We start from the raw sequence: 11,729 nt of genomic DNA, 5'->3' as shown, positions 1-11,729 counted from the left end.
CGTTTTTGAAAGTCCAAGTGGCGGAAACGAAGCTTACGCTCTACTTCTCCGTCTCGCCTAAATTGCGATGACCTTAATTGGTATCATCGCCGCTTCCTCCGGCGATACTGACCTTGATGCGTTCCGAAGCCGCGGCTCCGTCCCCCCCCGCGCCGGCGCAACCGCCACCGCCGGTGGTTCTTCCACCCACCGGTGTCGCCGATTTTCTCTTTCCCCGGGTCTTTAGCTTCCGTTTCTCGCGCCCTTTTATTTTGCGTCTTCTTCCCTTCCGCTTCCCTCCCGCAATTTCTCTCGGCCCGCCGCACCGTTCCTCGGGTCGGCCCGCGTACGCCGAACCGCGCGGCCCGAACCTTCTCCGGAACGGTCCGCCGAATTAGCGGGGTTTTCGCCCTAAAACCGGGCCGGCGAAACTCGCGCGCGCGGAAAGTAGAGGTCGAGTTCCCGGTAAGAGTGGCATTTTGACGTCACCGTCGCGCGCTGATTCCCGTTCACCGACGTCACCGTTAGCACGTGCTCCGAGCGGCAGCCAATGAGAGACGACCGGTTTCTAAAGACCAGGAGACTGGCGAAGGCACGTGCTAGAATGGACTCGGAGCCGCGACTGTCAAAGGTCTATTTGTTCGTCTGACTGCGACAAATGCGCCAGCGCTCGTTCCTCCCCGGCATCGAAGCTCCCGGGATTCTCGCTCCGTAAGTATTTCGGCGCTGCCACCGCCGCGCTTCTCTCTCGCGCGTCGCCGTCGGCCGTCCGGCGGGCGCCGCTCTTCCCTTCCCGGAAAGCGCCGTCCGCTTTCTGCGCAGTTATCGGGCTCGGCGCCGGGCCGAGCGCGCGCCGGAGCGTCGAACGAACTTGGGCGTTCACCTTGTCGTCGCCTGGCATTGAAATCAACGGTGCTTGGCGCCGTTCCGCTCGCCCGCGCGCCGTTGCCGGAGAAAAACGCTGGAAACAATTTGGGTTGCACAGTGGCTAGAAATGTGGGACGAGCGCTCTAGGTCAGTCGACGTCTTCTGCTTGCCGCTTTTTCGTCCTCCCTGGACGCTGCGCCGCGGTCTCGGTCGCGCGCGTCCTCTTCGTATCTGTGTCACCGGCGGTGCGTCGTCCCGAGATCGACACACTCGTCCCGCGGCTCCGTTTCCGTCCCGGGTCCTCTTTCGGATCCGGGACTCCCGCCTCCATCGTCGCGCCGCGCCGCGCCGGCGCAGGAGACGGAATTTGGAACGTCGGGCCGACGACGCGTGGTTCGTACCTTGAACTTGGCCGACCGGTTTCCAATTAACAGTCGTCTGTTTAAAGGTAATTCGTCTCCCGTTTCCTCGCGTTTCTCTCGTTCGAACGAACCGACGCCGTGGCGCGCCGCGCCCAGCGTCGTCTTCTTCGGAAGTAGATCGGCGGTCGGAAGGGAAAATGCCCTCTGTCGGCGGGCCCGCCAACGACCGGCGAGGGAAGGCCCGGAGCCCTTCCCGCGGCGGACGAGGAAGCGAATTTGGGCCAACAACCCGCGGTGCGACGAACCGCAATTGTCACACGATCTCTGGATGTCGGCGTACTTTCGGGAGCGACGGGGAAACGTCCGATTTTAATTAGTTATTCCGCGATTCCAGCGCCAACCTCGCTTCCAAGTTTATAAACACGCTCAGGTTGAACGACCCCCGCGACGGTTGTGTGGAAGGTCCTTGACACGGATCTTGGCCCACCGAGAGGCCTCCGACGGCGGTGACGTGCTCTGACGTCACACTCGCCTACCGAAGAAACTTCGACTTCCCTCGGCCGCTTTTTTCCGTTTCTCCCACTTGGACCTTAACTCGCGCATCCGCCAGCAGATGCGCGCGCGATTTTGGATCTTCGCCGACCGGAAACGGAAGGCCCGTTCCGCCCGAGGAGTCGCCGAGTAAAAGGTCTGTTGGCGCTGGTTAAATCGCTAATCAGAAGAGGAAAGAGGCCCGCGCGTGCGACGGGAGACGAATTAAGCCTCGACTCGGGTAACAAGATTTCTTGCTTCTCGCGCGCGGGCGAAAACAATAATTGGAGGGGCCAGCGGTTTACGTTCTTGGGCCCGACCCCTTTGCGCGTGCCTTGGCCAGCGCGCGCGCGCGTAAGAAAAGCGCGACGTAATCCAATAGATGCAGAGCGAGCGATTGAGGAAATGGTGACGTTAACGTCCCTCTGTCCGGTTTGCCCGGACCGGGGTGAATTAACGGCACAGATTGAACATCCTTTAGTTTTAAACTTCCCCATCGGGACGGCTTCCGGTTTGGATAAATTAATTGCAGAGGCAGACATCCTGTTTCTCTCCCGGCGCAGTAGTAGCGTCGGATCGTCCTGGTGGCGGGAAGAGCGACAATGGAAATCCGGTGCGCGAGACGGACGCCCACCGCGCGCGACGCGAATGGTGCGTTGCGTGCTGCGTGGCCCGGCGCGGCGCGGGGGCGGGCGGGCCGCTTTTCTCGGGGGTGTAATTGGCCGAGCGGGCGGCCGTCCCGCTCTTCACACGAAAGAGAAGTCGTAATGGAGGCGAAATGAGCCATTTCCGGGAATAGCCGCATTACGGCCAATTAAACGGGGGTGAGCGAGTTAAAGGGTTGGGGCCTTCTTCCGTCACCGACGGCAATTAAACTATTGACGGCGAAGGACGACATCTTGTTTAGAGGTTCGGACGTGTTTTGCAACTCGACAGTTACGACGGCGTCCAGATAGCGCTACTTGTCGTCGCTCTCAAAGCGCCGTTTGTTTGGCTTTTTTTCTCTCCTGCCGCCATTGGCCGCTTTGCATAACACTGTAAATAGACACACTCGACCTCCGTTCGCCGTTTATCCCTGTAACTCCCGTTTTAATTTTGCTTTCTTATCTTTCAGATAATCCCAGACGACGCGCCTCCCGCCCATGGAACGCCTCTGACTTCCAACGGTAAGAACCTTTTGCTCTTCTGTCGCTGCCTTCTCCACTTCCGGCGCTCGGCGGGCCGCGACGGAAGAAAACACAAACAGGATGCGATAGATGACGGAGCGGCGGTTGCGAAACCGCGTGCCGGTAAATATTTTCTCCGCTACTTTTGCGAAAGGCCAACGATCGACTTTTTCCGCCAAGAGGCGGCGCCTCCTCCCCTCCACATCCGATTTTGCCCGAGTGACCCGGCCGTGACCCGGATGCGAAGAAGAGCGGTCGGGCGCCGGGCGGTCGCTTCGTCCCTCTGGCCGCCACGCGACGTCCCCGCCGGATGGCGGCCAACGAAAGACGGTGCGGCTCTCTTACTTTTCTTTTCTGTTTCCCAGTCGAGAGTTCCGAAAAACTGCCAATTGGCCCCTTCTGCCGTCTAAATTCGAGTTTCCTCCGGATCTCGGCCCGATTCGAAGAAAAGACGACGAGAATCCAAGCTCCGGAGCCGAGGTTAGTCGAGGCGAGAGGAGGGTGCCTGAAGCTGTTTCGTGGATCGGATGACCTCGAAGGTCGCGATAACTATTTCCTCTTCCGGCTCGGCGTAACGCGCGCTGGGTCGAGTCGACCTTCGAGCGCGGGACGAGTCGCGGCGCCTTGTGACCCGCCAACTTTAGCGTTTCCGGTTGCCGAGAGCTGAGTGCCGGTGGGAATCGGGCCGCGGGCCTCCGGGGAAAGAGTAAGCGCGGGCCGGAAGCCAGGTTTGGCCGGCGGGAATGTGGGTCAGCGGTGATTTCCGGTGGTGGAAAGAATTTCCGCGCGGCGCCGGATGTGCCCGTACATCTGTTATCGACGAGAGTATTTACATATAATGCGGATATATAGAAACGGCGGTGCGAAGGTCTTCCTGTAACTGAATTTAATCCCCGATTCTATTTACCGGACACGCGTTACGACTTCCCGTCGATCGATGAATGTCCCATCCGGAGTGCTAAATTCTTCTCTGCTTTCATTTTCAGGTATGGAGACCAACATCACCCTGTGGCAGTTTCTGCTGGAGCTTCTGCTCAGCAACCAGTACAATCACATCATCACGTGGACCAACAGCGAAGGAGAGTTCAAGCTGATCAACGCCGAGGAAGTGGCCCGGTTGTGGGGCCTGAGAAAGAACAAGCTCAACATGAACTACGACAAACTGAGTCGCGCCCTCAGGTATTACTACGACAAAAACATTATCAAGAAGGTCTTGGGACAGAAGTTCGTCTACCGATTCGTCAGCTTTCCGGAAATCGTCAAGATGGAGAACAAGATCCCCTTCCATGTCAAAATGGAGAGCATCAGCAAGACGGGAGGGGTCTATCAGCGAACGCATCCCGGTGACGCTTTCGTTCTGACTCGACAGCCCCTGGCTTCGCCCGAAACGCCCACCGCCGACGACAAGGGTTCTCCGGAATCCCCGCTCAAGAGCAGAGAGCTCAAGAGGGCGCTGGCGGACGACGAATCGCTTCCCGCCAGTCCCACTTCCACTTGCAGTTCCAGCAAGCGCCCCAAAACGGACGGCGACAGCGATTCTTGCCCATCTCCGGCCCCCTCCGTCTCGTCTTCGGGCTCCAAATCCAAGTGCAAACCTCCTCCCCTGTCGTCGGTGGGGTCCTCTTCCCTTCTGGGCCCCACCTCTTCCTCTTCGGTCTTTCCTCCTTCTCTTCAGACGCCCATCGTCACCTTCGCCAGCCCCTTCCTGGGCCAGAACAAGACCCCCATCATGACTCTGCCGCTGTGGAATCCGTTCGGACTACGCAGTCCCCGTTTCTCCGCCGGCCACTTCCAGTTTCCATCTCCCTGTCCAGAGCTGGGCTTCGCGCCCTATCTGGGTCCCCCTTCTCGCCTTTCGCCCCGCAGCTGCTGCTGTCGCCCACCAAGTCCATCCCGGTGCTGGAGTAAGGGAGCGGGAGGACTCACGACGGTAGAAGACGTCTCCTTCTACGTAAATCCACCAAAGGACCGTCCCGAGTCGGGATATAAACACCAGTCTTCCGTACTTGGCTCCACTCTTCCATCTATTCGGACACGTCGTAACGATGGCATTTTCCAAAGAGTTATTATCGAATATAGGCACACGTAGAGTGTTTTGTATACATAATTAGTGTATATAGTTCTTAGATATATATTAGAGAATATAGGACAACCTCGGTGGAACCACCTCCTTCCACTCCGCTCAATATGTGGTTTGACCACGTGCCAAGCGGTCGTCCCGATCGCTCGTTCTGTATCGATTCAAATCTTAGTATATTTTTTGTACAGCAATAAAATGATTCTACCATTTACCATACTCCGATCTCTTTCTTTATGTAACTCCTTCCGCGCCCGAGGTAACACTCTCCCCGTTAGTTCCTGTCCGTACATTCTTTTTCGTTGTAAAAGTGAATAAATCAAACAACGCTTCTTACGAGGGCAATCAGGACTGAAAGCTGGCCTAACTCGTCTCTCTCGCAGGTATGCGCCAAGTGACGCCCTTTGTTAATAAACTTTTGTCTTCTCCGCTGGCAGATTACAAAAATGAATACGAACCGATTAAAGTAGAAATTCGGAATGACGAAATTTGATATTTTCGGCCAGGAATTTCGCGGTTATCCACAAAATTGCGTTCGTATAGTGTTTTATTTTTTCCTTTCTGACCGTCGAATGGCGCCATCGTCTCTCGGAAATCCGGTACCGAACCGGATTAGGAAGACTCGGCCTCCCTTAACCGGAAACGCCGGTCCCGGAACCGACGGATCTTCCCCCTCCGTTTACCAGGAAAAAATTAGCATTTCCACGTCACACCGGTTACTTCCGTGGTTAATTTTATACATAAAACCAACACCAAACGTACTGTACGTAATGCAGTTTTTAATCGTCGTATCGTACGAATAATTGGTTTCGCACCTGTCAAAGACAACCCAACCCGGCCGGGTCCTCCCATCAACAGGTGCTTTCCTTCTCTACCCTCCTGGCGCGGGTTTCTTCCTTGTTTCCTCCTCCCTTTCTTCCACGTTAACCGCCGCTTCCTAAACGTAACTGCCCCCTCTCCGAGTTTACATAAATCGTAAGCGTTGCTAAACATCGTTATCGGATCCTTCTCCGCTTCCGTTACCGAGTTTACGTAACTGGCGAGAAGTGGTGACGTCGGAGGCTTAACGGTGCGGACGTCACCGCCGGCCACCGACGATCCGGATAGAAATAGTCTATTTAGAGGGGGGGGACGTTTGACGTCGCATCCGCTAACAGTCCTGGTAACCACCGGATGGCAGACGTCGAAGGATTAGCGGTGTCGTCCGTCTCTGGGTCTCTTCTAATACTTCTACCCTTATCTACGCGCGATTACCGAATTAATTCTATTCTACGAAAACCAGTCCAAATTCTACTCGTCACTTCCGGTACTACGCCGGCCTCTCCCATCGTCCGATTGGTCGGACGATCGATTACATTGGTCGAAAGGGAATTTTCCGACGACGTTCGACGTGATCATGCACTTAATTATTCCGAGTGCGGCGGCGACGTAATTGCATTTTCCGTCCGTTTATTGGTGGCTACATCCTTAACGCTAATCTATTGGCAGAGACGTAAAAATAATCGAATATTTACGTTGGTTGTCGATGACGTAATCGAAATAGTAAAGCCCGTGGCAATACTTCTAAGAAAAGTATTTTTCGTTTCGAAATTCAAATAAGCGACTGAATTTAAGAGAGAATTATCTGGCTTTATTATCACTCGCCCTCTAATAATAATAATCTATGTCAATACACCTGCCAAAATAGATTTTTTAATTTAAAAACGATTTTTATCGGTCCGAAATGATAATTAGAGATAAATTGGCGAGTGACGAAATTTATTGAAGTAGAGAAACACTTCCTAAGGTCGAACTGGATATTGAATTGACCTTTTCTGAATTTCCACTTTTGCGCGGAGTTGTTTAAACGACGACGCAGAGGAAGCGAATAATTATTATTTGTTTAGATAGTTATTTATCAAATTTACGATAATAATTGGCCGTTAACCAGCTCACCTCGACTACTTATTAATTGTTCGGCGCCGTTTTACTTGCAAAATTTTCCCAGAGTATCCGTAAGGTCGCGGGCTTACGTTCCCCTAAAATATACCCTGGTTGGTCACGTGGCCACGACTTAGGCCTACTTTTATATTTTAATTATTGGCCGGGACGGGTAGGGATCGCTTTTTCGGAATCCTCTCGAAATAAATCGATATTTACGGAATCGCTTTCGAACCTTCGGTATTATATTTATATGCGTAAGCTTACGTTATCCAATGTGTTTGGTTTGATTTTGCTCTTTCCACTCGTGGAGACGGTGCGGCCGACGAAAGGGTCCAAATCTTCGTCGACGGGACAAGAAGATTTGCATCGTATCTGATTATATAAATGTAAACTGTATTAAACATAAATATATTTTGGAATTTCGATTGTCGGAGACCCGATACAAACATTTGTTCTATTGTTGTTTCGCATCTCCGTGCAAATCGTCTCGGGGAAATCGAACCCACCTGTGTTCGAATTTAAAAGAAGGAATCGGACTGGGAGAAGACGCATTTCGTTTAAATTGCGTTCGAGTTGTTGCACGTTTTATAAAATATTAATTTCCTGTTGTGTAAGAATTTTCCCGGTGCCATCTACTTACGAATCGCAGAATTCCGTATATCGCAATTCCAGAAATTCAATTATTCAAGATGATCTTCGATAAAAAAAAACATATAATTTTATATTAAAATATTAATTTAAATATGTAGAAAGCGCTTACTCCACGGCCGTTTTGTTCTTGTTTGGTGGGGGACCGAAAGATGTATGCCGCGACAAGTAGCTTTTTTCGTGTTAAATAAAATAAGTAGATAAAAACCCAACAAATGGGGAATGGAATTTGTTGCGTTTCTGTTATTCTCTGGCCAAAGAAGAAGAGAAGGGACGTACTGTACAATTTTTTGTTAAGTTTTCGGCGCGGCTTTAAAATGGAAGCGAAAAATGGCCATTTCTTCTGCCGGCCTATAAGGATTTCCTCATAAACATTAAGTACCGAATATTGATGAGGTTATTTTAAATACGATCAGGGTCGACGCTATCAAAAAACCACTACCAACGCGGCGTAAAAACTATATTACTATATTTTATACACGTAACAAAAATAAGGCATTTAGAAAAGTAAGTTACGCTCGAGACGTCGTGGACGAATTCTGTACTTGGCGTGTGTTGCGAGAAGGTTACGGGCGTGCAAAAACGTAATCTTTCTTGGTTCTTTCTTCTATCGACGAGAAGCGATGGCGCGCTAAGATTAAAGACGTATTAATACTTAGTTACGCCCGGGGTTAACGAAAAACTAAACAAGAAATCGTCTCGCATACATAATTTTTGTTTTTCCTCTTTTGTTGAGCTTTCACTCGGAAATTTCGCTCTAGATGATTACCAAGCGATTATCTGCAATTTTAATCTCCCGTTTTAGCAGTTGGAGGTCTTTGACAAACGGGGATTTAGATACGACCTAGTCTACACCTACGGTGAGGCGCGACGAAAGAAGAAATTTGCATAAAAGAAGATCCAACTAGTGTAAAGAGGAATACGAAAATTTACTTCTCGCCAGCTTCGTCTGTCGATACGATGCGGACTTAATCGTCCCGGTGTTTGGTACTAGACGCGTATGGCCGGACGAAATTAAAACTGCATCTAAGAACTTCTCTAGCCTGAAAATTTTCTTTCTTACGTCTTTATTTCCGTTAATTCTCGGACGTCGTCTACGACTATAGGTCGGTCCGAGTACGGATCTACTTCTATTAAACACTACAGACGTATTGTTTGGCGGAGATAACCATCCCTTTTATTCCGTTCTTTAATCTTTCTTCCGATCCAGGAAAATAATCTACATTATCTTATTTAATTTGAATTTTGAATTGGGCAAATAAGAAATAATTCGATCCGTAAATTTAGAAATTGCCGCCGTCTTTCGTGCCAAGCTCCGTCGAAAATTCGACGCTTCTCGGTGTAAAATGTCGTCTTTTACGTGGCGCATTATTTAATAATCCTAGACAGTTTGCAAACTTCAACTCTAAATATCGATACGAGCAGAAATCTCTGGTGTCTCTACGGGGGTGAAAGTAACGGCGTAACGGTCGCGACACCCGCACGAACGTCCGAAAAACTTTATAATTTGAATTTTCGGAGCAAATTCTATTGACGTTTCGCTTTGCCGATAGCGTTTTGATTGGAGACGGTGGTTACGTATTGTTTTGCGTCGTAACTCGATATCCTTTTTCTGATTCCGGATCCGTTACGCGACGCGCTTGAAAGTAGGATTTTCGTGGATGGATTCGGAGCATTCGAAGAGCAGACAATAAAAGTGTTGTTTCGCTCTATCGCCGGAGTGCTCAAACGGATCTCCGTTTCGTACCCTAACAATGTCTGGACGAGACGCCTTACACCCACAACCGTCTTGGATTACGTTTCTATTAACCTACCCGTTTATATCGTAAACCGCGTTTTCGCGTTTCCTCTTACCGGCCAAAAACCCAAATTATACAAAATTTCCGTCCCGTTAAAGGTTTTACTGCCGGTCACGCGAGGCGGAGTGGAGGCAGCTAGGCCAGTTACGCGTAACTCGCATTTTGTTACGATTTATCCCGTCGGTGGGGAGCGTTATCGGAAAGGGCCCGAGGGTATTTCGAGTAGTTAATGCCCGGCGCGTACGGCAATTAATCGGGTTGTTGCACTCGATGGCATGATACGGGGAAATGTGGCGAAGTGAGAAGTGGAAGCAGCGATTTGTGTCGTCGAAATTTACTTTGTCCTTGGAAAAAGGTCAATTACGCCTCGGAAGGAGGAAAACGGAGGATTTTCCTCCGCCCGAAGAGGAAGAACCTTTCGATGTCGGAATCGCGGTGCGGGGTTTTTGTTCGCGGTCGGTCGTTTCTATAACGATAAAGGTTGGAAGAAACGCACGCGTAGAGGAAAGTCGCCATTGAATTTCTATCATTGTTTGACCTAGAATTTCCGGTGAACGATCTGCTTGTCCTAGAATCCCAATAACGGAGCTTACGACGTGTGACGAAAGTCGAAGTGTTTCCCTCCCCCTTCGATACGGCCGTCGAGCGAGAAGTGAAAGAGCGCGGATGTTTCGACTTTTATCCTCGTCCGCAATTTCTTTCTCCGTCCGAATTTCCAAATCGAATTCGCACGTCGGCCCGTGTTTGGCGCCAAAAATCGCGCCCGCCTCTCCATGCTATTAAATTAATAAATGTTCAATAAATTCCCTACAATACGATTGGCGTAAAAAGCCAGTGACGTCACTCGAACTTTGCCTTAATTCGGGTTGATATAATAGTTACGTCATTCTATTAACCAGAAAAACTCGAGAAAATGGCTACCCAGAAAAGAGTTGAATGTTTCGTGACTGCGGGAAAAATCCCGCGGGTTATACATAAAAAAGTGAGAATTGGTTGAAAAAGTGGAGAGTAATAAAGTAGAAATCAACTTTTTAAAGTTTTATCGTTTTCAGGATACCGTGAAAATTAAAAAAGCTGAAATGTTTTTATTTGCCAATGTAAAATTTGCAGGAAAATTTGTAAGAATCTGAAGGAAAAGACGAAATTTATTTAGCCGATACCTGCAATTTCGTCTTATTTCAATTATTTTCGTCACATTTGATTATCGACGACCCTCCGACGGGCTACGAAATTTCAATGTTTATTTATCTGTTTGCAATAGAGAATACGGGGCATTTGACGTCACCGGGCTATTTAAAACTTCGACTACGATAATTACATATTGTGCTTCGTAACTTTCTTGAGTCGGGATCGAATTATGTCGTTCGTTCCTCGTTCGTCACGATATTCGTGTCGCGTGGTTTCCCCCAATTACGTCACAAGTGCCAAAAATTCGAGGCTAACGAGAAGCGTTCGATGCGCCTGGTGGTTTCTTTATCGAAGAATATAACGAGATCGTTTAATTGTTACGTTACCTTTATTCTAATATCACACGATTGCCGTTTTTAATTTCAAAGTTGCGTTTGTAAACAATACTTACCATCGTATTCTTCTATCGCCCGCCCTTCTCTACTTTTTTTGATTTAAACCAGCGAAATTTTTACGTTTTCACCGGGATCATCTGTTTCCAAATGCGACTCGCTCCTATATAACTAAGCGTAATTTGTATACCTTACTTAAAAAGAAGACCAGTGTGATGTAAGCTACAAGTCGCTAGAATTATTCGAACTATACATAAAGTGTATAAAATAATTACGGAGTGAACATACTACGAGTAGAACTAATTTCCTGCAGTAGAAAGATGTAAATTTTAGTGTTTGTAAGTAGCGTAGTGGTGTATTTTTGATATTGCCCTTATAAATACTTTGCATGGCTTCCATATGCCACCGACTATCTATATCACTAATGACGTTTGTCAAATTTTTCTGCAAGATTAAAGCTCTAATTAGTGGAAAAAATGTTCGAAAAGATAACATCTATTCTAATTACTAGTGAACATCCTATCGCACACAATAAGAAGTGTTTCGGCTTCTCTTACGTTGGAAAAAGACACGAAATGTTATTCCGATTACTCATTTATCGTTAACGAGAAAGAATAAAAGTATAATTTAATATTTCGATTTATTTGTTTTTCTATTGTCGAGTACTTAATATGCTTTGGCACGAAAAAAGCCTTCGTATTTTCTCTCCTCCCCAGGTAACTTTGCACGAAAATATGTAAATTTTGGTCGGTCCATCCGGTTGTCTGTACTTCGTTCGTTATTATCACATTCTTCCCGTTTTTCGTTCGGAAGTTGCGCATAAAAGATCCCACGCGCCAACATTTTTCCACAATGGA

At 48.9% G+C, this 11,729-nt stretch overlaps 1 protein-coding gene across 1 annotated transcript; it reads left to right on the top strand.

The window, feature by feature from the left end:
* Positions 1 to 536: 536 nt before the first annotated feature.
* Positions 537 to 4,984, top strand: LOC136975624 (ETS domain-containing protein Elk-3-like). The gene is given in 4 exon segments (XM_067270692.1): positions 537 to 690; positions 2,854 to 2,905; positions 3,892 to 4,743; positions 4,746 to 4,984. Coding segments are annotated over 2 exon segments (918 nt in total). The 5' UTR covers positions 537 to 690; positions 2,854 to 2,905; positions 3,892 to 3,893; the 3' UTR covers positions 4,814 to 4,984.
* The last annotated feature ends 6,745 nt before the right edge of the window (positions 4,985 to 11,729 follow it).

Source organism: Centruroides vittatus, unplaced genomic scaffold (assembly GCF_030686945.1).
Source record: "Centruroides vittatus isolate TY-2023 unplaced genomic scaffold, ASM3068694v2 contig_377, whole genome shotgun sequence".
Classification (NCBI taxonomy): Eukaryota; Metazoa; Arthropoda; class Arachnida; order Scorpiones; family Buthidae; genus Centruroides; species Centruroides vittatus.
The sequence above is the reverse complement of the archived record's forward strand: the minus strand, read 5'-3'. Positions and strand labels throughout refer to the sequence as shown.